This window comes from Lynx canadensis, chromosome D3, assembly GCF_007474595.2.
Source record: "Lynx canadensis isolate LIC74 chromosome D3, mLynCan4.pri.v2, whole genome shotgun sequence".
Taxonomy (NCBI): domain Eukaryota; kingdom Metazoa; phylum Chordata; class Mammalia; order Carnivora; family Felidae; genus Lynx; species Lynx canadensis.
Genome location: NC_044314.2, coordinates 21,745,637 through 21,770,764, shown reverse-complemented (window position 1 = coordinate 21,770,764; position 25,128 = coordinate 21,745,637). Strand labels below are relative to the sequence as shown.

Below are 25,128 nucleotides of genomic sequence, written 5' to 3'. Positions count from 1 at the left end.
ACTTTTAGCCCAAGTTATCTTTAATTTTCTTCCATGATTCCGATGATTGAACTTTAAGATGGGTTATTGGATAAAATACCCAAGCATAGCATATTCACACAGTGTAGCACTTCACATTCTTCTAATTCACATTTAGAAGAATGATTGATACCAGTAGGTATCTGTGCACTGTCCATGTACTATCATATTTTATCCTCATAACATTCCAGATGTAGAAAATGAGACACCGAGATGCTAAACTTGCCATAAAACACTCACAGTAGGTAAGTGGTTAGGCTAAGACATATACCCAGGTAACTAAATCTAGAGTCTCTGCTCTTAACCACTGTATAATTTCTGGAAATGCAGGTGAGTTAATTGGTTCCTACTCTGGTTATCCAAAAAGTGAAGCCTAAATGGCATCACCATACATTCACCTAGTTGAAAGTTCTTTGTCTTTCCTCAGTAGGGTATTCAGGCAAAGTACTTAACACTTACACCTGCATTTTACACCTCAGTAGGTTTAATATCATGAATAAACAGAACATTAATTGTTTCCAATTTCAAGGAAGTAGGGTTTTCAAGGCAGTCTAGTCAAGCTTGGAATAGTTAATGTAATCCAGACTTTGCAGGGTTTGGATTACAGCAGCCAGTGGTGCCATTTAAAAAATTGAAGCCTTTAGCACCTTTTGATGGGGAGCTATTAATTGAAAATTATAACTTCTTTTTTACTTTATTATGTGTGTAGTTTTGACTACTTTATTATTCAATTGCTTGCTACACCCTCTTGAAAGAGCTATTCTCACCTGTGCTGTTCTCAGGTCCAAATTTTGCAATTCTAGAAATTATGATTCTGGTGTAAAAGTAGGGGTGAGAAATGAGTAGTGAGCTTTTGATAAAGTGTTGAGGTGCTTCTCATGTTCCCAGCAAGCAGTCAAGTAGCTGCCTAAATCAACCTCTCAAGAGCTTTTATGTTTCAGTAGGTAACTCCAAAAGAAAACACATACTCAGTACTCTTAAGAATTGATGTGATTCATGGCATAACTCTAAGTTTCTCAGACCCAAAAGATGGACATGTTTGTTAACAAGCCCTCAAAACGATTTCTTAAACAAGTTCTTCTTGTAAGACTCACTTCATTGCTGAATGTCCTTCTTTGCTATAGACATTAGCCAAATACCAGGCTCCTGGCTTTATTTTTTGCCCACTTCTGTTAGTCTTGGACTCTGCCTCCTCAATTCTCTTCCCAAAACTCAGATGGCTCACTGATGCTTATGAATAAAGTCAGTTTTTGACATCCAGACTCTGGCTGCCTGACACCAACAGCCCTTTTCTAGCTTCACAACTAGTACATCCCTCCACATATGCCACAGCCAATTAGCAAAAATGCACAAATCACTCTGGGAAAGGTCATTTTTCCAACTCTGTTTGCTAACTGGTACCATCCTCTTACCTTTAGCAAGACTTTCTCCTTTCTCTAGCGAGTCAGGTCCTCATCCTTGTCTTTTTTTTTTTTTTTTTTTAGCAAAGGAATTTAGGTTTATTAGGTATCTTTTCATACTTGATAGTTATTGTCCATTGAAAGATTTTTTTTAATTTTATTTTTAAATTTACATCCAAATTAGTTAGCATATAGTGCAACAATGATTTCAGGAGTAGATTCCTTAATACCCCTTACCCATTTAGCCCATCCCCCCCACACCTCCTCCAGTAACCTTCTGTTTGTTCTCCATATTTATGAATCTCTTATGCTTTGTCCCCCTCTCTGTTTTTATATTATTTTGTTTCCCTTCGCTTACATTCATCTGTTTTGTCTCTTAAAGTCCTCATATGAGTGAAGTCATATGGTATTTGTCTTTCTCTGACTAATTTCACTTAGCCTAATACCCTCCAGTTCCATCCACATAGTTGCAAATGGCAAGATTTCATTCTTTTTGATTGTCGAGTAATACTCCATTGTATATATATACCACATCTTTATCCATTCATCTGTCAGTGGACATTTGAGTTCTTTCCATACTTTGGCTATTCTTGATAGCACTGCTATAAACATTGGGGTGCATATACCCCTTCAAAACAGCACACCTGTATCCCTTGGATAAATACCTAGTAGTGCAATTGCTGGCTCTTAGGGTAGTTCTATTTTTAGTTTTTTGAGGAACTTCCATACTGTTTTCCAGAGTGGCTGCACCAGCTTGCATTCCCACCAACAATGCAAAAGAGATCCTCTTTCTCTGCATCCTTGCCAACATCTGTCATTGCCTGAGTTGTTCATGTTAGCCATTCTGACAGGTGTAAGGTCGTTGTCTCATGGTGGTTTTGATTTGTATTTCCCTGATGATGAGTGATGTTGAGCATTTTTTCATGTGTCAGTTTGCCATCTGGATGTCTTCTTTGGAGAAGGGTCTAATCATGTCTTTTGCCATTTCTTCACTGAATTATCTGTTTGTATGTGTTGAGTTTGATAAGTCTTTACAGATTTGAATACTAACCCTTTATCTGCTATATCATTTGCAAATATTTCTCCCATTGTCGGTTGCCTTTTAGTTTTGCTGATTGTTTCCTTCGCTGTGCAGAAGCTTTTTATTTTGATGAGGTCCTAGTAGTTCATTTTTGCTTTTGTTTCCCTTGCCTCCAGAGATTTGTTGAGTAAGAAGTTGTTGCAGCCAAGATCAAAGAGGTTTTGCCTGCTTTCTCCTCCAGGGTTTTGATGGCTTCCTGTCTTACATTTAGGTCTTTCATCCATTTTGAGTTTATTTCTGTGTATGGTGAAGAAAGTGGTCCAGCTTCATTCTTCTGCATGTCGCTGTCCAGTTTTTCCCAGCACCACTTGCTGAAGAGACTGTCTTTATTCCATTGGATATTCTTTCCTGCCTTTGTCAAAGATTAGTGGCCATATGTTTGTAGGTCCATTTTGGGGGTTTGTATTCCTTCCATTGATCTGAATGTCTGTTCTTGTGCCAGTACCATACTGTCTTGATGATTACAGCTTTGTAGTATAGTTTGAAGTCCGGATTGTGATGCCTCCTGCTTTGGTTTTCTTTTTCAAGATTGCTTTGGCTATTCGGGGTCTTTTCTGGTTGCATACAATTTTAGGATTATTTGTTCAAGGTCTGTGAAGAATGCTGGTGTTATTTGATAGGGACTGCATTGAATATGTAGATTGCTTTGGGTAGTATTGACATTTTAACAATATTTGTTCTTCCTATCCAGGAGCATGGAATCTTTTCCCATTGTTTGTGTTGTGTCTTCTTCAATTTCTTTCATAAGCTTTCAATAGTTTCAGTGTATAGATTTTTCCACCTCTTTGGTTAGATTTATTCCTAGGTATTTATGCTTTTTGGTGCAACTATAAATGGGATGATTCCTTGATTTCTCTTTCTGTTGCTTCATGTGGTGTATAGGAATGCAACTGATTTTTTTGTGCGTTGATTTATATCCTGCAAATTTGCTGAATTCATGAATCAGTTCTAGGAGTTTTTTGGTGGAATCTTTATGGTTTTCAATATAGAGTATCATGTCATCTGTGAAGAGTGAAAGTTTGACCTCCTCCTGGACAATTCGGATGCCTTTTATTTCTTTGTGCTGTCTGATTGCAAAGGCTAAGGCTTCCAATACAATGTTGAATAACAGTGGTGAAAGTGACGTCCCTGTCTTGTTTCTGACCTTAGGGGGAAAGCTCTTCATTTCTTCCCCAATGAGGATGGTATTAGCTTTGGGTTGTTCATATATGGCTTTTATGATTTTGAGGTATGATCTTCTATCCCCTACTTTCTTGAGGGTTTTTTATCAAGAAAGGATGCTATATGTTGTCAAATGCTTTCTCTGCATCTATTGAGAGTATCATATGGTTCTTATCCTTTTTTATTGATGTGATGGATCCATGTTAATTGTTTTGCAGATATTGAACAGCCCTGTGTAACAGGTATAAATCCCACTTGGTCGTGGTGAATAATTTTTTTAATGTATTGTTGGATCTGGTGGGCTAATATCTTGTTGAGGGTTTTTGCATCCATGTTCATCAGGGAATTGGTCTATAGTTCTCCTTTTTAGTTAGGGTCTCTGTCTGGTTTTGGAATCAAGGTAATGAGGCTTCATAGAAAGAGTTCAGAAGTTTTCCTTTCATTTCTATTTTTTTGGACAGCTTCAGGAGAATAGGTGCTAACTCTTCCTTAAATGTTTGTGCTTAGAATTCCCCTGGAAAGCCATCTGGCCACTGGACTCTTGTTTTTTGGGAGATTTTTGATTACTAATTGATGTCCTTACGGTTATGGGTCTGTTCAAATTCTTTATTTCTTCCTGTTTCAGTTTTGGTAGTGTATATGTTTCTAGGAATTTGTCCATTTCTTCTAGAATGCCCATTTTATGGCATATAATGCTCATAATATTCTCTTATTATTGTTTTATTTCTGCTGTGTTGGTTGTGATCTCTCCTCTTTCCTCTTGGTTTATTATTTGGGTCCTTTCCTTTTTCTTTTTGATCAAACTGGTCGTTGTTGTTATCAATTTTGTTAATTCTTTCAAAGAACAGCTTCTGGTTTAATTAATCTGTTCTACTGTTGTTGTTTTTTTTTGTTTTTTTTTTTTTGGTTTCGATAGCATTAATTTCTACTCTAATCTTTAGTATTTCCTGTCTTATGCTGTTTTGGGTTTTATTTGCTGTTCTTTTTCCAACTCTTTAAGGCATAAGGTTAGGTTTTGTATCTGAGATCTTTCTTCCTTCTTTAGGAAGGCCTGGATTGCTGTATACTTTCCTCTTACGACCACCTTTGCTGCATCCCAGAGGTTTTGGGTTGTGGTATTATTTGTCATTTTCATTGGCTTCTATATACTTTTAATTTCCTCTTTAACTTCTTAGTTAGACCATTCATTCTTTAGTAGGATGTTCTTCAGTCTCCAAGTATTTGTTACCTTTCCAAATTTTTTCTTGTAGTTGATTTTGAGTTTCATAGCATTGTGGTCTGGAAAATATGCATGGTATGATCTTGATCTTTTTGTACTTGCTGAGGGCTGATTTGTGTCCCAGTATGTGGTCTATTCTGGAGAACGTTCCATGTGCACTGGAGAAGAATCTATATTCCACTGCTTTAGGATGAAATGTTCTGAATATACTGTTAAGTCCATCTGGTCCAGTGTGTCATTCAAAGCCATTGTTTCCTTGTTGATTTTTTTTAGATTATCTGTCCGTTGCTGTGAATGGGGTGTTGAAGTCTCCTAGTATTATGGTATTACTATCGATGAGTTTCTTAATGTTTCTGATTAATTGATTTATATTTGGGTGCTTCCACATTTGGCACATAAATGTTTACAGTTGTTAGGTCTTCTTGGTGGATAGACCCCTTAATTTTGGAATAATGCCCTTTTGCATCTCTTGATACAGTCTTTATTTTAAAGTCTAGATTGTCTGATATAAGTGTGGCTACTCCGGCTTTCTTCTGTTGACCATTAGCATGATAGATGGTTTTCCATCCCCTTACTTTCAATCTGAAGGAGTCTTTACCTCTAAAGTGGGTCTCTTGTAAACAGCATATAGATGGATGTTGTTTTCTTATCCATTCTGTTACCCTATGTCTGTTGATTGGAGCATTGAGTCCATTGATGTTTAGAGTGAGTACTGAAAGATATGAATTTATTGCCATTATGTTGCTTGTAGAGTTGGAGTATCTGGTGGTGTTCTCTGGTCCTTTCTAATCTTTGTTGCTTTTGGTATTTATTTATTTACTTATTTATTTATTTATTTATATTTTCATCTTTTCTCCCCTTAGAGAGTCCACCTTAAAATTTCTTGCAGGGCTGGTTTAGTGGTCACAAACTCCTTTAATTTTTGTTTATCTGGGAAACTTTTTATCTCTCCTTCTATTTTGAATGACAGCCTTGCTGGGTAGATAATTCTTGCCTGCATATTTTTCTGATTCAACATTGAATATCTCCTGCCACTCCTTTCTGCCCTGCCAAGTTTCTGTGGATAGGTCTGCTATAAACCTGATTTGTCTTCCCTTGTAGGTTAGGGACTTTTCTTTCCCTTGCTGCTTTCATGATTCTCTCCTTGCCTGAGTATTTTGTGAATTTGACTATGATGCGCCTTGTTGATGGTCGGTTTTTGTTGAATCTAACAGGAGTCCTCTGTGCTTCTTGGATTTTGATGGCTGTGTCTTTCCCCAGCTTAGGAAAGTTTTCCACTATGATTTGCTCACATAATCCTTCTACCCCTATGTCTCTCTCTTCCTCTTCTGGGACCCTATGATTCTGATGTTGTTCCTTTTTTAATGAGTCACTGATTTCTCTAATTTTTAGATCATGCTCTTTTGCCTTAATCTCCCTCTTTTTTTTCTGCTTCGTTATTCTCCATAAGTTTGCCCTCTATGTTGCTGATTCTCTGTTCTGCCTCATCCATCCTTGCCGCTGTGGCATCCATTCATGATTGCAGCTCAGTTATAGTATTTTTTATTTCATTATGACTAGTTTTTACTTCTTTTATCTCCGCATAAAGCAATTCTAATCTATTTTCAACTCCAGCTAGTATTCTTATTATTGTGATTCTAAATTCTGGTTCAGACATCTTGCTTGTATCTGTGTGGTTAAGTCCCTGGCTGTCGTTTCTTCCTGCTCTTTTTTGGGGGTGAATCCTTTTGTTTTATTATTTTGAAGGGATAAAAGGAATTAATGAGGTATAAAATTAAAATTAAAAACAATTAAAATTAAAAACAATTAAAATTTAAAAAATGTTAAAATTAAAAATTAAACACACACACACAAAATTGAATAAATGATGCTAGATCCTAGGTGTGTTTTGGTCTGGGTGTTGAAAGTGGCTTGACAGATTAGAGAAAAAAGGGGAAAGAAGAAAAAAAAAGAAATCATTTGAAAATTTGAAAAAATGAATACACTGAAGTAGACTAAAATGAAATGATTAAGGTAAACTATAATTTGAAAAAAAATTTACACAAAAGTAAAACATATAGTAGAAAAATTAAAGCAAAGTATTTTAATAAAAATTAATAATAAAAATGAATTTTTTCTCTTTCTATATTCAAGAAAAAGGTAAGAAACAAAAAAGAAAAAAGAAAAAAATAAATCATTTGAAAATTTGAAAAAATGAATACACTGAAGTAGACTAAATAAAATGATGGAAGCAAAATAGAATTTGAAAAAATTTACACAAAAGTAGAAAATATAGTAAAAAATTAAAAATATTTAATAAAAATTGAAAATAAAAATTATTTTTTCTTTCTGTACTCAAGAAAAATAAATTAAAAAGAAAAAAATGGATATTTGGAACTGCTAACAGACTGAAATACAACTGAAATTACTTCAGTTTTCCCCTAGAAGTAAGACTATGAAGTGCTTTATAGTCCATAGACACAGCAGGCGGTGAGACTTCTGTTCTAGAAGAGCAAGGTTTGCCCAGTTCAGCGGGGCTTGGTGTAATGGCTCTGTTCTCCACTAGATGGCGCTGCTAGCCTACTGGGGTGTATTGTTGTGGCATTTGTAGGTGCCTATGCACATACACTGGAGCAGTGAAAATGGCATCATCCAGCTATGCAGTCTCTAGTATCTGAACTCTGTTCTCCCTGATCAGCAATCGTGCACCCGTCCTTTGTCTTCAACCTTCGTCTACTCCCCACTTCCACACTGTCTGCAACTGAGTCCCAGGTAGTACTCTCCTGAGCTTTGTCTCAGATGTAGCTGTTTTCCCCGACTCCTTACTTCTGAAGGACTGTGGCTTTGACCCATTCCACCCCTCTGTGGAGGGTCTCAAGGAGCAATGGTCGAATGCTGGCCGCACCCAGGAAAGTTCATGTCACTCTGCTGCTGCCAATGCCCAGAGACTGCAGCCAGGTGCCAGCCCGCACCTGAAAAAGTTCGTGATAGTGTAGCAGCAGCATTTCAGGGATTATGGAAAATCACAACACACATCTGGCACCAGGCTTCACCCTCAAGGACCTTGTTCCAGCACCAGTGAATGCGGCCATTCTCTGGGGTCTGCTTGGCCCAGGCTGCCTCACAGCCTCTACCAAATGTCCTTCCAGCCATGGAACCACCTCTCCCTGTGTGGCCCGAGAATCTGCTGGACCCCACTCTGCTCCTGGGGATTCGCCCTTCCCACCAGAGCACCGCCAGGTATCGAGTTGTGGAGTTGCAAACTCTGCATTCCCCCTGTTTATAGTCTTAATGGAATTTAAACCCTCTTCTTTCTCCTTTCTCCCTTTTTAGTTCAGTCCCTGCAGCTGTTTCCAATTTTCCACCTTCTCCCCAGCTGCTTCTGGGGAGGGGTGCTTTTCCCATATTCTCCCCGCCATCTCCGTCCTCTCTGTACATGCAAAACACCTCCCTGCCCATCACGGCTTCTCACTCCCTAAGTTCACCTCTCTGTGCCACATACCTGCTGAATTCTGTGGTTCAGGTTGTGCAGATTGTTATGTTAATCCTCAGATAAGTTTTCTAGGTGTGCAGGATGGTTTAGTGTTGGTCTGGCTGTATTTCATGGACAGAAGACACACAAAAAACTTCCATGGTAGGTCCTCATCTTTTAAGACTCCCATTGCAATTCTGCTTTTCTTCCAAGAAGACATTCCCACCTTTCTAGGCTCTGGTTCTTCTGCATGTCCATCACACCCAACTTATCCCTTGCCCTGATCTGCATTTCTTATAGTTTTCTATTTATATTCCCATCCTCTGGGCCAGGTTGTAAACTCCTTGATGGCAGAAGACCGGTCTGATTGACACTCTTCATCCCCACCTCCCATTCTCTATCATGTTAGAGTTGCCTAGAAAGTGTTTATTGAACTGACTTATGACACACATATTTAGGGAAACAGTCACAGAATAATCTGGAAAGAAAGACTTTACCATCTGATCAAAAGTATAGTTTGGAGACCCAAATAATACTCAAGGCTGTGGGTAATTAGTGTATGTTACTGATCTTGGGGAAGATGAAAACATTGTGAAAATATTTTCCAATAAGACAAAAATATCTTTAATATTCATCTATGAAGTTAAAGCCAAACAGGAAAAAACACATTCTTTCTGATTTAGGAAATGTTGGTTACATTTGTAGATGATTCTGACCTCCTGTGCACTTGTCTTGATCTCTACCCTACCTATCATTTCTTGTTAGCAGAAAATTTGTTTTTCTTGCATTTCCCCTGCTGCTTGTAATTCTGAGTATAGAAAGGAGAAAAATAAAAACTAATGGGTGTTGATGAGTTTTTGAAATTTCAAACGTGCAGTATGAAAAGGACTGGACTCACTTTTGACAGCTTGCTGGTAACTATGTTCCTAGCACTGTGCTGGGTGTGGTGAAGCTTAAGAAAGGAATATAGTTCCATAAGTCAGTTTTTAAGAAGCATGAAATATAGTTAGGAAGGGTATGTAAATACTCCCAGCCCAACATGAAAAATATGAAATGTGAAATCAAGTGGTACCATCTTGTGGGTGCCTGAGTGGCTCAGTCTGTTAAGCATCCGGCTTCAGCTCAGGCTATGATCTCATGGTTTGCAAGTTTGAGCCTTGCACCAGGCTCTGTGCTGACAGCTTAGAGCCTGGAGCCTGCTTTGGATTCTGTGTTTCCCTCTCTCTCTGCCCCAAACCCCCCCCCCAAAAAAAAAAAAGATAAGAAAGAAACATTTAAAAAAGCGGTATCATCTTGTATGTATATCATATGATAGGGTTTTAGATCAGAAATCACTATCTATAGTAGCAGAAAAGACTCCTTAAACCCAAGATTGAACTTTTAATATATGAGTAGAACTTGATTTGACACAAATGATTGCAGAGGGAAAGATTACTTGAACCTTTATTTAGAGAAATCCTAGAATGGGAATATCAGGATGCCAAGAAGCTGCTCAAAGAATGAGGATTGCAAACCACATTCAAGGGACAGTTAGGGAACCATTATGCAGAATAGTGCACGATGGGGGAGAGAGAGAGAGAGAAATTGGTGAGGCTTTTGCTCTGTCTCTGTGTTCTAACACAGTAGTTCTCTGGCTTTCCTATTTTTCGACACCAAGTATCTACTGTCTACACTGTCCACTGAAGATCAGCATGCTAGCTTGTATGCAGATCCCTGCAAACCCCATTCACTCTTGCCTGCTGATGCCAATTATTTCTTTCTTGGGGAGAGGGGTGCGAGACCATGGGGCAGGAAAGGAAAGGAAGACATGGAATGGGAATAGGAATAGGCATAGGAGTGGGAGTAGGAATAGGGCCTAAGTATCCCTCATGTTTGAAGAGTTTCCCTAGCCTTATTTGTCCACTTCTGCTATGTGTTTTCTGAACTGTCACCTTTGCTCAGCATGGTTACAAACTGGACTATTTCCTTTGTCTTCCTAAGTCTGTGGTATTCTGTGTGTCCTATTGAAAATGGAGCTACCACCTCAAGTCACACTCCCACAACTAAACTTTCACACTCACACACCAGGATCAACTCTGAGAGATGCTCTAATTTCTGTCCAACTCTCTCTCCCATCCTTCTTTTAATTCACCTACTAATGGTAAAATCGTCATCAGACTCAAGCCTATTCAGCTGCTTAAAATGAGTATATTAGTTAGTCTTTCTGACCCACAGTTTACTCACCTATAAAATGGAGCTGATAATATCTACCTTGTAGATTCATAATTAATATTATCCTCATGCTACTTATTACAACAGTCTCTTGTCATTTTTTCTTCATACTCAGCCACATACTCTGTCTAAAATACATATTCAATTAAGTCACTTTTCTGCATAAAATATCTGTAATGGTCCCCTGTCTTCTGCAAGAGAAACTTTAGAGTGTTTGGTAGAGTGTTTGGTAGAACACTTTAGAGTGTTTGGTAGGGACTTTTATTATTTCGTGTCTTCCTGTCTTTCTAAGCTTACCCACCTCACTCTTTACCTGATCTACTCATCTTTTAATTCTCAACTCAGATGTCACCCTGAAGAGATTTCCATCATTTTACTAGGCATAGTCAATCATCCTATTTTTCCATTGTGGCACCTACTTATAATACTCCTAAAACTTTGAATATACAATGTAGTTTGTAATACTCCCTTAACATTTTCCCCCTCGCTAATTTATGAGCCTTTGCAGTAGTGACTTTATATCCCTAATACTTAAATAATGGGTCCCTTCAATACAGTTGTTGACTAGATGGATGGAATATGGGCTGATACGTGAATGAAAAAAAGGTTGTGCCCCAACAGTGTCATTATTTATATATACTTGCACTGAAGTCAGTGTGATACTTATGTTCTGTTGTTTTCATACTGTAGTTGCAGCTTGCTAACATGCAGTCACTTGGAGAAGAAAGAGCTTCCATGCTCTTTTGTTACTTCTTGCACTGCTTGGTAACTTTCATTCAGACACAAACATATCTCACACTGCCTTTGGGATAAGCTTGTGGACCATCGAGGTAGGGGAGAATTTCATGATCATTCAGTGGCTTTTAAGAACAGCTGCTCCTTTATAATCCACAAGAAATTCTTCCTCATTCTCCATGTTTTAGTCTGGTAAATGAGCTAGCTCTTGGGGAGATCTAGTCATCCAGGAGAGGGCCCATATTTAGAGGAACAGGAGGGTTTTTAGATTCTAATAAAGACAAGGCTGCATCTAAAAGTGTTGTCTTAGACCCATATACTGGCCATTAATGCAGATATACTACAGCAAGAATTCATACAAGGAGATTCTGGTGAGAGGAGAAAATCCCATAATCACCATATTATTAATATGTATGTATGTATTTTTTTTCTTTTCTTCTCATTGGCTGACATGTATCATCATGTTCAGAAATCCAGATACCAGTTAGTCTAGCATAGGGCTGTTTTACTCTGGTGCTTGCAAAAGAAAAAGAATGCAGTGTTTGTAATTTTTTTTCTACCTTAGAGCATTTGTCAGGCAACTCTTCACCTGTCTGTTGCCAAACTGCAAAAGACTACACATATGCCTCAGGAATTTAGGACCCCAAATCACACTGAAATGTCAACCAAGAGCCATTTATTTAAATTGTTCATGTCTATGATGACTATAATTTCTATTTTGTCCAGGAGTGTCCTGATTAATATGCAGATCCAGGAAAAATTGACAATAGCACCCTCTTCCATCTTAAAGTGTCCTGATTTTCATAATTATATGATCACCCAATTCATAATATTTGTATATGAGAAAATAATCTTAGATTTTAGATTCACTTCTAAAGATTCTTTTAAAATGAATTTGCTTTTATTGTAGTCTACTCTGTTCGTATTTTATTGCATACGATCAGAAATTGGAACTTCAAAAAAATAGTGCCTCTCCTAGTCAAGGAAAAGATGGACAATTGCATATTTGGTTCTCGTGCACTGTGTCTGACTTAGAATAGGTCATCAAATACATTCCCATTGCCACAAATTACTGCTCTTAGACTTGCCACAGCTCATAAATGTAAGGAGATGTTTTGAAGGAAGGAAAGTAAGAAGGATTTGTTGAGCACCAAGTCTCAATATGTGGCAGGCATGTTAGCTTTCCTTACATCTGAACTAGTAACATTCAATCAGTGAGCTTTCTTTCATGTTTACTTGCAAACAATGTGTTGATTAATTCTTTTCCATTAATATATTTTTGAAATATCCTAGGCATGAGTTATGATTTCACTTCCTGGTTTCTAGATACCCTGATGCCTTTGTTCAAAGTCAGCAGTATTATCAACTACATGATAAATTGATCTCTTAGACACTTTTCCAGCCTCTGAAAAATCATCTGCTTTAAAATAGATCTCCATATGATCTGTGTATTGGACTGTAACACTCTATTCAGGTGTCATTAATAGATATCCTTTATCCACTGGTATATAAGACACAAAATCAATTCAATTTCCATCATTATCACCAGAATTATTTTCAGAAAATCAACTCTAAGATCAAGAAGATACCTCAGTGCTCTGCATCCTTGGGAGGATGTGTATTAAACATTTGTTAGATGACCAGTCTATTCATTCGATTTAGATTATGGGCCATATGTTTTTCTTCAAATTGATTGAATGGCATGGTTGTCATTCTGGAGGACTCTCTGTTGTCCTCACTCGGAGAAGGTAGATTAATGAATAGATCAGAACTACCACATCCAGTTTTCTCCATGTCCTCTGCAGATTAATTTTCCATTAACTCCTCTGTAAACTTATAAACATCTACTCTGAAAAAAGCCAGACTCTAGAAATCCCAGTTGAATTAATCTTTGGTAGGGGCTGAAAAATGTTTTATCATGGGAAATATTCTCCATCTGCCCATGTCTGCTAAAAGTAGGGACATAACGTAAACATTAGTGTTTCATCCTGCACACACACGCACACACACACACACATACACACATACACACACACACACCACATAAAAATATAAAAGTAATATTTTAAGTGATATGTAAGAATAAGAACATAGAAAATAACTTGTATAATAACTTAAACTTTTGTTCATATTAACAATACATCATTGAGCATTCTAACTCACATTAGTCACTCATCAGGCATTGAGAACACAGTATACATGTCACTTTAGTAAGCACCAAGGAATATAACAATAAGCACACTTCCTACAGGAAGTCATATTGCCTCTGTTCACTTTCCCCCTCAATCCAGAGAACAAACAACAGGAATATCATGGAGACTTTAGCTTTTGCCCAAGGAGGAATTTGTCTCTTGCAAAAAAAAAAAAAAAAAAAAAAAGGAAGAGATCAATCCTTTGAATAAAATATAAAAGTTTACTCTTGGGGTGCCGGGTAAGCATCTGACTTCAGCTCAGGTCATGATCTTGTGGTTCATGAGTTTGATCCCTGCCATCCAACTTTGTGCTAACAGCTCAGAGCCTGGAGCCAGCTTCAGTTTCTGGGTCTCCCTCTCTCTCTGCCCCTCCCCTACTTATTCTCTCTCTCTCTCTCTCTCGTCTTCTCTCTCTCTTCTCTCTCTCTCTCAAAAATAAATAAACTTTATTTACTCTTTAAGTGACTTTATTGCTTATGTTCGCTCTTTAAATGACTTCATAGCGTATCATATTGTAAAAATTCCTCCTCAAGGGGAGGAATAAGAAATTTCTGGTTTGGACCTACTTAATAAGTACCTAAATAAAATAAATTTTAAAATATATAAATAATTTTGAATAACTCTAAAATAGCCATACGCTTCCTTTTTTTAAAGTTAACCATGGGCTCATTTGTTTTGTTTTATTGTTCTTTGTGAAAGCACCATTTCCTGGTTTCAAAACCTAAGGAAAAGTAGAAAACATTTGTTTTAATTATCAAAAATTTCTGGAAGAAGTGATTTTTGAATAAAATTATCTGGATAAAATGCCTACTTGGTTAAATGGTGTATAAATTCATTACTCTTCAGCATCTCAATTCCTTTCCTCCCCCTCATTTCTATTACAAAGAAAATATGGGTACAGAGTCACACAAGAATTCTTTAGATTCTGTAGAATGTGTATTTTCTTCATAAAGCACATTCTGATTACTGTGTCACATAAAGTCATGATACTACTAATTCTGTAAAAAAGAAAGAAGAAACTACCCATTTCCAACTTTTGAACCATGTTAAGCTTCATTTGAATACAAAAAGCCTTTATACATTGCTATTTATTAACATTATTTTTATAAATGTTATATTTAAATTTCATGTATTTATTTACTTACTTGCAATTTTTAATTGTGAGAAATGTTAGAGATTTAGGGCAGTATGGAAAAAAAAGAAACTTAAAACTTTTATGGAAAATATAACTACAGAACACGTAAGACTGAAAATAATACATTATTTTTATTTGCATGTAGTTCTTTTAATAATATTAGACAAAAAAAACATTTTAAATTAGACCTAATAGTATTGTTATAGCAAAAGATGGGGTAACTTGTTCTTAAATCTTCAAGGCCAGTACGAATTAAAAACCATCTGCAGTTAGTTTTAAGATATATAGGATCTGGATACAGTGACCCAACTTGACCTGTCATGGCAGGATCCTTACCTAATACATGTTTTTTTTATATTACCACTTCCTCAAGGACCTAGGACTGTGCCTTATGTTTAGTAGGCCCTTAATAAATTCTGAATGAACTGTTACCTGTTTTATGCTCCATTAAAAACTAAGACCTCTGGGATCAGACAGTACTTTATACTTTTGCGTCAACTGACTTTCCATCTTGAAGATTCCCATTCATCTTCTGTTTCCCTAGATCAGTGCTTATGAAATTAACCAAGTAAAATAAACACATTTGGTATTTGATCCACATCAAAAAGCCCTTAAAAATGCTTTGATGTGCAAGCAATAGCACTCAGTGTCCTCTTTGGTCTTCAGTGTCCCCTCATTTGACAACTTTGTGGTTCTTGCCTTAAAGAAGTGGGAGAATCTTTTTTGTTTTAGCTTATTATTTATCCATAAAGGAAGCCTTTCTGGAAGTTAAAAGACATATTTTAGAAAGGAGAAGCATACCCGCACACAAAGTTAAAATTTGATTCTCACGTCTTTAGATGAAGAGATCACCAGACTCACCAATATCCCAGAATTGAGTTTTGTGTTTCCTTAGTGAAGTGGTTCTAAGACTTTACATTACCATAAATCCAATCTTGCTTGTTGATGATATCAAGTTTCTTTAAAGTACTTTCTGTGGGTTTGTTAAGAGTTACTTAATTTTCTTTTCTGGTATCAATCTAATTATAACCAACAAAAAGTTAAGCAATGTCAATATACTAGATTGTGTGGGTAGAATGCTCAAGTTTTAAGCTGCCCTCTCTTATTTAGAAAGATGTCCTGAATTCCTTTATCTGACATGGAGCCTAACCATAGAACATCTGGTTTTCTCCTACCTATTTGAAATTCACAGTGTAATCAATAGCCTCGCTAAATCCAGGGGGTGCTGTACCCATAGAGCTTTATGTCTGAGTAATATATGGATGTGCTTGTGGGCTTGTTTCTGCATCTTCCCACAAACTAGCTGGGAGTCTGAGAAACTTCATTAAAAAGACATTTGTCCGGATGCTAGAGGAAAAGGAAAATCCTCCACAGACTATTTACCTAATTTCCAGCCAATACAGGATTACTCCCACCAGGAATCATTTATTGCTTTCCTGGCCTAAGTGATGGCACTGTTAGCATCTCTTTTGGCTGATTGCTTTGCAATCTAGTTGCTTTCAGATGTGAGAAAAGCTACCTTAATATTCATACAGAACTTCTGTCTCGCTTCATTTCTTCCAACATTGATCTTACCGTGTCCCATGGGCAAAGTTTATCCTCTGCTTATTGAAACCCAAATGTATCAGAGTCACACAAGGAAGGTGTTTGGGAAAAGGCTTGTGCACATTTTAGTCAGCCCACCAAAATGTTCCCAATGGCTGCTTATTTCATTTGCTTCTCTCCTGCCTACCCTTACGGGAGACCACAGTCACTGGCCACCAGATTGTAAATTTACCAATTGATACTGAAAACAGATTATGGTGTGATTGGATTAATTTATGCACTGCTTGTTGGAAGCTTGATATCCTAACTTCAGCTCGGACTTGATATGAAAGGAATTTTTAAAATTCTGAACGTATAGTCTGTTAACAAGATTTGGGTTTGTTGCTCACAACTGTTTTGCAAATAAAATGATGGGATCTTGAGAAAGCTTTAGCAAGAGGAGTGTCTGGGATGCCAAAGAATGTCACAAGAGCAGGACTTAAAAGAAGAAAAATAAAATCTAAGCAATGTGAGAAAACATCCTATGTTATTGTAGCTGAGTGCCTCAGGTGGCTTCCTCTATGTCATCCACTGATTCTAACTGCTCACAGAAATAACTCTCTGAAGTGAAGAAATGGAATATTAGCTGTATTCTTCTATGTGTTTGCATATAAATTCAACTCCCAAATGTGTTCTTATAAATTTTCTACTTAATAGACATTCTAGAATTCAAAATCTAAAAAAACTAATTACAGTTCCACAAATGTACCATAGAAAAAGGTATCACCTGTGGTGAAATATCATTAATTAAATTTGGATGATAGCACAATTCTGGTTATTTCTGGCTCAATTCTCTTCCAATACTGCTTTTACAACTGTTGCACACCTACTGGAAAGCAGTGCTTCCAATAATGTGGTGTTAAAGAAGCCTTCTTTCTTCCCTGCTGTGTTTTTAAGAAAAATTCAGAACAGGTATGTGAGCTGTGCCATAACCCCATTCTTGACTCTGTATCTAATATCTCATTCCCAGGCACCTGTTTTGCACATACCACAAGGACTGCTCAAAACCCAGTTATAAGACAAAATGTGCAGTCCCCTTGTAGGGTAATAATGATAATTTGCCACAAAGTCATGTCAGATGGATGGACCTCTTGCAGCATGAAAGAGGTGGGGGTCTGCCTCTCTAGGAGCCATGGCCAGCACCCTTTCTGTTCTGAGATGTTACATTGGGATTCAAACCACTGCTGTACCTTCTGGGGACACTTTTATAAGGAGATTGGAAGAAAAAAAAGTGGGGACAACTTTTCAAAGAGGAATTGAATTTAGCTTTTTGTAAAAAAGAGTCTATTTTCATGACAGATTTTTTGACACATAGAAAATAACATTTTTTCACAAAACGTAATGGTATTAATAGTCTCAGACTTTCGTTGAAGTAGCCAAAATACCTTGTTCAATTGTGTGTGTGTTTTAAAATATTTATTATTTTTGTCTGTTTCATTATGCTTTCATGCTGTATATCCACTAACATGCTGATATGTTTTCCCAACAAATAGGTCGTCATGGAGATGGAGGTTATTGGCCAGTTGATACTAATTTGATTGATAGAAGCACTCTCAATGGTAAGTCTATCAATTAGATTCTATTGGATTAGTTATATTAATTAAATGGTTAATTCTAGAGTGTCTGAGGCAATTTTTTTACTTACTGAAAGTGTTAAGAATCCCAGACCTAGGATTTTAGTGGGGTAATAGAAGTATTAAGTTATATATATAAAAAAGGAATATGAAGTTATTAGCAAACCTGTAGTACATTCTACCAGGAGATAATGCCAATGAGAATTGAGTGCACAAAATAGTCAGTTGAAAAGTTCAAGCATGGAAAATTTTATAAATGATTCAGAGTTGTTAATAATATAATATCTAAATTTTAAAGTGTTATATGTATTTCAAAGGTTTCCAGGGGCTCCTGGGTGGCTCAGTCAGTTGAGACTTCAGCTCAGGTCATGATCTCATGAGTTGCGAGTTCGAACCCCACATCAGGCTCACTGTGTCAGCACACAGCCTGCTTCAGATCCTCTGTCCCCTCCCCTCTGTCCCTCTCCCACTCTCTCTCTCTCACATTAAAAAAATAAAGGAATAAAATGTCTCCAAAAATTTAATATTATTAGAGAAACGTGATCTCTAAGGGAGATTGAACTGAAACCCACTTAGTTTCCTAAACTGAAGTCACTAAGAATTTTTGCTTAGAGAATTTACTCTTCAGAATCCTTTAGCAACTTATTGCTAATTTTTCTTCACACTCTAAGGATTAAACGTTTATTTCTGCTCATCCTGATGGACCATTCATACGCTTCAGGGTCGGCCAGAAATAATATCTAGCACTGCACAGAAGAAGCAGTTGGTGTTAGTGTTGGAGCTGTCTTCTAAGATCTTGTCCTCAGTTTTGCTGAAACAAACTTTGGGAGAATGAATTAATACAAGCCAAACTTCTAAGGGACTGATGTATATATGATAAGTTCCTTTCATAGGTTTTTAAAAATTTGTTCAGTTGCTGTTGTTTGGTTTGGTTTGCTAGATATATAGTTCATACATTCAAAACACAAATATGAAAACTTGTGTACTCATCAGCAAGGTTAAAATATAAAATATTCAACATATAATTGAAATCTGTTATATATCTCTGCCTTATCACATGCTTCTCCACCATTTCCTCCATTCCCCATTGATGTAACCACTCTCCCAAATATGGTTTTTACTATATAGATATATATCCCTAAACATTATAATATTACTATACATGTTTATCACTTTATAAAAATGGCATCATAGGATACGTATCTAGTTGCATCTTGCATTCATCTTTAATTTTGTTTTTAAGATTCATCTGTGTGTTTACAAATACTCCTAGTATTTTATTTTATGAAAATAACACAATATGTTTATACAACAATTTTAGCAGGTTTTCATGAAAAATTTGATTTCTGAATAGATAAATATTCATTTGAATGCTCTTCTATTTAAAAATCCATATGGGTTGGGACACCTGGGTGGCTTCGTCGGTTAAGCTTCCGACTTCGGCTCAGGTCATGATCTCACAGCTTGTGAGTTTGAGCCCCACATCGTGCTCTGTGCTGATGGCTCAGAGCCTGGAGCCTGCTTCGGATTCTGTGTCTCCCTCACTCTCTGCCCCTCCCCCACTCATGCTCTGTCTCTCTCTCAAGAATAAATAAAAATTAAAAAAAAATTTTAATAAAAACAAAAATCCATATGGGAAGCCAAATTGCAATCTAAAAGTTGCTTACTGAGTGAGAAATTGGAATAAGGGGTTCAGCTAAGTGATTATTTCCTATTATAGGTAATGATAACCTAATGCATCTATTTTCTCAAAGAGGACATGTATGTATGTGCAGTAGACCAGATGCTCCATTTAAAGGCTCAGCATCCCCTCCTCTGTCCAGTATTGGATTCAGGAACATATATTTACCTGTTGACTTCTTTTCTAATTACCAGGCATACCCTCTTCTGCTATTAATGCAGTTTACTTAACCAGATAAGTATAAGTTCTTACATTTAAGCTTCCTAAATATATTCCAATCATACCTGTCTAAGGTTATACCCAGAATGCTCTCTCCAGGTTGCTACAGTCCTCACCACCTCCTATTGTCTTGTATACACATCCTCTACCCACATCAAGTAACATTATTGTCTCCTATAGGTATCTGAGGATTAGACACCTTCTATAGCTGGTGCCTGGATCTGATAGTTTCCAGGCTCTCAGACACACAAGGGACACTTTAGGAAGCTCACAACAGAAAGTTGAGAGGAGGGATGTGTTGGGACTGAAAACAGACAAAGAGCATGTTCCTTCAATAGGTTTAGATAATGATGGTTCCCTTCCCAAAACTGTGCAAGTTTTATCAACTCATTCTTTTGCTTCAGATTTTATCTCAAGAGTCAACAATATGCCAAACACACTTCATGCATTCAAGTAATCAGTTAGAAATGCCCCTAAGCCATCACTGTGTGCAGGGTGCTTGCTATGAACTATGCACACAGATTGAAAACTAGACCTCCACAGGAACAACAAATGAAAAGGGGGAATTACCCAGGTGGACAAGGCAGAGGAATACGCTTCAGGAAGATGAAAGAGAGTGAGAAAAATCTCAGGGATATGAAGGAGGGTAAAAGAAGGTCATCATTGAAATCGTGTGGGGAAATAACATTGTAGTGTTTTTTGCCCTGAGATGGGTTCTAGGTTTAGAGTCCATGCCAAGAATTAGCATGATCCCCTTTTTAGAGTCATCCTGCAGAGCTGATTTTCAGATATGGTTTCTACAGAGAGTTTCAAAATGGAATTCATCCGCAGCTAAGGGCTGACTATCTATACTGGCACAGGATGGTGTTTTTTGAAGAGACAGAGTGCCAAGAAATTAAGAGAGAGCCAGAACAGTTAATTGAGAAGGAACAATTGTCCCTTCACTGTTTCTACCCTCTAATAAGCAGTGGTCATGCATGTTAAAGGTGGAGCAAGTGTAAGCCACAAACATAAAACTAGGCATTCTCTTAAACGACATGTCCTGAAGAACTCTAATTTTGAATAGAATTTTCAAGTTTAGCAAGTAGAAATACAGGAGGCCAGAAAATTTGAATCCTTTCTAATCACCTATATATATGAGATAAAGGAAAATATTGCAAGAAATTTCCATTTCAATGTATGTATGCATCTCAAGGTGCACATGTATAGGTGACTACAAATAACTGAAATTTGATTGAGCCTCCTGTATTTTTAATTACTAAATGTAGCAGTCCTAATTTTGGATCAAGTTTGAAAGTTTGGTATTGACTATTTGAATTTGCCCTTCAAAATAAAGTGAGATTTCTGAAAAGAAACCCCAGACCAAATTTGATGCTAACAGGTTAAGTCAACAAGAACTTTTCACAGGAGTCAGAACTCAGATGAAAAGAATTATAGTAATTGATGGGAATGCATGTTATTGTATTCTTTTTTTTTTTTTGCCATTTAAGATTCCTAGTCAGAAAAATAATTGCAATTAAATTTAGTCTGATATACATTATATCACTAGAGAAAGTCATGAAGATAAAATAGAGGAACAACAGCCAGTGACTTTGACCAGTTTAGGTAGACATTGCCATCACCCCTTTCTCACATTTTCTGCAAACACATAATGATGTTTTAGGTGTTTCATGTTAAATGAATGGGATGAACAAAGCACCTGAATCATTTCTAGAATCTTTACTGGAATCACGAATTATTACAGGCTACTTGATTGAATTGATAACCTCTAAGAGACATGGATGGTGGAGAGCAAACTCAATCTGTTTCCCATTCTATTTTTCTAACTGATAAATGATGGTAAATATGTAATTTGACTTTAGCTTAGGTTATTACGAGCAAATCAGCAAAGGCATCTGAAAAACCCTACCTTTCTAATTAAAGTTCTGCTAATGTCTTATTATGCCTTAAGAAGGGTTATAATTTCCAATCCAATGTACAAATGAAACCTTGACTGATAAAACTCCAAACCCACCCAACCTAGGCTGAGTCAACAAAAACATTTTAAAATCTGAGCTTTTTAAACCTCATACACCAGGAAATTTTCATATATCTCCTCTTAGAGTGACAGAATTAGAGTTTTCCTATCTCTCCCTACACTTCCTGTATTCATCCTTCAAAGAATTATAATAGAATAATGGCTTATTGTCGGGATCCTCAAGCTAGTTTCAAATAAATTTAGACCTCACTAGTCACTTACTTTCTCTTACAGCATGCCACTCTTTAAAAATGCACTCTTGGAATTCAAATAAAAACAAAGCTATAGTTCATGTTTACTCTTGTAGTTGTAAGCCCTTAATTAAATTGAGGAAACTGAAGAGGCTTCCTAAATTATTTTCTTATGACAGATAGAATCAAAGCTAATAGGTACTGATATGGTAGTATTTTACTTTTATGGTGTATTCAATTTTGTGGTCCACATTCTCAAAGCAGGAAAATCTTCAACTTCTGAAAATGTGATTTTGTAGTTTATATTTGTATGAATACAACACTGAAAATCACTTCAATCTTGCTGTTCTCATTGGGAAAGATAAATCAGCAATTTTTTTGTTGATGGATCTGTGTGTAATTTATAAAATTAGTAATTTTGGTTAAGAGATCTATAATCCCTATAAATATGTGGTTGTATTGATCTCAACCTTTAAAACCCAAATTAACTTTGATAAGTTGATGCTTTGGTGAAATATTTCTAAAAATCAATATCATTAATTTTTAGATATTCAGAATCATATTAGGTGTTCTGTAAAATATGCCTTACACTGTGTGTTTGGGAGAAAAGATCATGACTTGACCCTTACTCTTAAAAACTTTTATTTTATTACTTTCAGAATGCAGTAATATTTAAGCAATCTAATAAAATAGACATAAAAGCTCTTCCATATTTGCATGAAATGATCATTCTGAGGTTGGTGAGCTATTGTAAGCACTCAACAGACACCTTAATGCCAAAGGAAAGGTCCAGAAATAAAACTTTACATCATTCACAAAGGTAATTGGAGTGGTCCAGGGTATCAAGTTTTAGTCTATAAGGGGCGCTGCCTACCTTCCGTCCAACCATTATCTATCGCAAATGATTTGAAAGATCCCAGATTAATACCAACCCCCAGGTTCTAATACGACTTTGCCAAGGATTAGAACTGTGTGAATCAAGTCACTTAAACTCTTGGGATCTTAGTTTTTCATCTGAACATAGAAAATGTTAAGCTAGATCAGGATTCCTCTACCTCAGAGCTATTGATTTGAGACTGGATAATTTTTGTTGTGGGGCTTATCCTATGCATCCCTGGCTTTTATGCACTACATGCCAAGGGTATTTCCCCTCTACCATGTTTTAAGAACCAAAAATACCTCTACACTTTGCCAAATTTCCCCTTAGGGAGCAAAATCTCCTCAGTTAAAAACCGCTGATCTAGATCACCAATTCCCCAAAGGTTGTTCCAAGGTAAATGGGTCCCATGAGAAGCTCTGAGAAAAAATGGTCCATGGTCACATAAGTATTGGGAACTTTGGCCACTCACTTCTCTTTTGCCTGGTTCTCCCCTTTTACCTGAATACTAGAGGTGTTAGTCTTGAGAAAGCATCTCCACTAACTCTATACTCTTGATTCGGTGACCTTGTCCACTCCCATCTGTGTGCCAGCTCCGAAATTTATATTTCTACCCCAGACCTTCTAGCTGCCTCTTTATAATTTATCATAAGATCTCAACCCTGACATAGTCAAGACTGAGCTTTTGTTTTTCCTTTCTTGGTCTTTCACCCTCTCCCTCATCTCAGACATAGGACAATCACTTAAGTCTAAACGTGCCCGATGCTTCCTTTTTTCTCCTCCATATGCAATCTGCTTTTGATTATTCATTCTCAGATTGTGTTTTGCACCTGTCTACTTTGCTTGACTGCCATGGCCACCATTTCAGTTGAAGTTATCACTCCTTCTCACCTGGAGAATGTTAACATCTTCTTAGCTGGTCTCTCTGCTTCCACCAGCAACATCTTCCTTCCTGAAAGCCCTTAAATGGTCTGTGATTGTACTGAGAATAACTGAATGTGACCTACAGGGCTCTTGAATGAACTGGGTCTTGTTTCTCTCTCCAGCCTCATTTTGTGCCATTTCCCTTTTGCTCCCAATGTTCCAGACATATGATCTTCTCTCAGTTCCTTTGTAAAGAAAGAGGAGCTAACTCCTAGGATACTCCATGATTCTGCCTCCATGTTACTTCTGTAATGAGGCCTTTCATGACCTCTCTTCTCCTCCAAGGACTGTTATGTTCTCATATTGCATCTTTCTTTTGAACTCTACTTTTTAAAAATACCAATTATAGTTTTAATTTTATATTTGTTTCATGATCTGTTTCATACATCTTTTCCAGTAAGTAGTAACCTCCATGAAGTCAACAATCATGCCTCTTTGAGGGTGTGAGGGGGAGCAATCACAATATTCTAATTTGATACTTACCTAGTTGTGTTCTTGGGAGGAGGCAAGCCTAGGATCCTCCTACTCGGGCGCCTCCCCAGTAGTTTCCAATTCTAATTTGGAAACTGTTCTCAGACCACACAATGTATAAGACAATGACATGCGGGGCGCCTGGGTGGCGCAGTCGGTTAAGCGTCCGACTTCAGCCAGGTCACGATCTCGCGGTCCGTGAGTTCGAGCCCCACGTCAGGCTCTGGGCTGATGGCTCGGAGCCTGGAGCCTGTTTCCGATTCTGTGTCTCCCTCTCTCTCTGCCCCTCCCCTGTTCATGCTCTGTCTCTCTCTGTCCCAAAAATAAATAAAAACGTTGAAAAAAAAATTAAAAAAAAAAAAGACAATGACATGCAAATTATTATGAAACAATATAAGCATGGCCCTATAAATACGTTTTAGTGGTTCGATAGCCTGGCTATTGCTCCCTCTCTGTTCTTCCAGAAAAATAGCTCAGAAATGGGGTTTTCATTCTTCCTTGTAAGAGCTATGGGTTGATCCCAGGTGAGAAATGACCCAGACAAGGTACATGTTTTAGGAATGGAAAAGATAGGTCATTTAATATATATTGATTTTTTCCTCTGTTCTAACTAGTTGGGCAGGCTGAAGGCTACATCACAACTGTATGTATATACCTCTTATAGTTTTCTTTTAGGCTGCTTGAATCCTTTCATGAATTTTCTCTGCCCATCACCATCCCCCTCCCCAGCTTTACTGAGGTATAATAGACATATAACACTGTATAAATTTAAGGTGTACAATCTGTTAATTTGCTACACTTATAGACTGTAAAACAATCACCACCATAGTGTTAGCTGACATCCCCATCACATCACATAATTACCATTTATTTTTTTGTAATGAGAAAATTTAAGATTTGTAATCTATGCAACTTTCAAGTATATAGTACAGTATTATTAACCATAATCACCATGATGTACATTGTCACCCCAGAATTTGTTCATCT

The 25,128-nt window shown here is 37.0% G+C and overlaps 1 protein-coding gene across 1 annotated transcript in view; it reads left to right on the top strand.

Moving 5' to 3' along the window:
• Nucleotides 1-25,128, top strand: part of DCC (DCC netrin 1 receptor) — a 689,897-nt gene that overhangs the window by 644,446 nt on the left and 20,323 nt on the right. Inside the window, 3 exon segments of the mRNA XM_032595323.1 lie at nucleotides 17,681-17,746; nucleotides 19,482-19,522; nucleotides 20,371-20,388. Coding sequence (XP_032451214.1) covers nucleotides 17,681-17,746; nucleotides 19,482-19,522; nucleotides 20,371-20,388 — 125 coding nt within the window.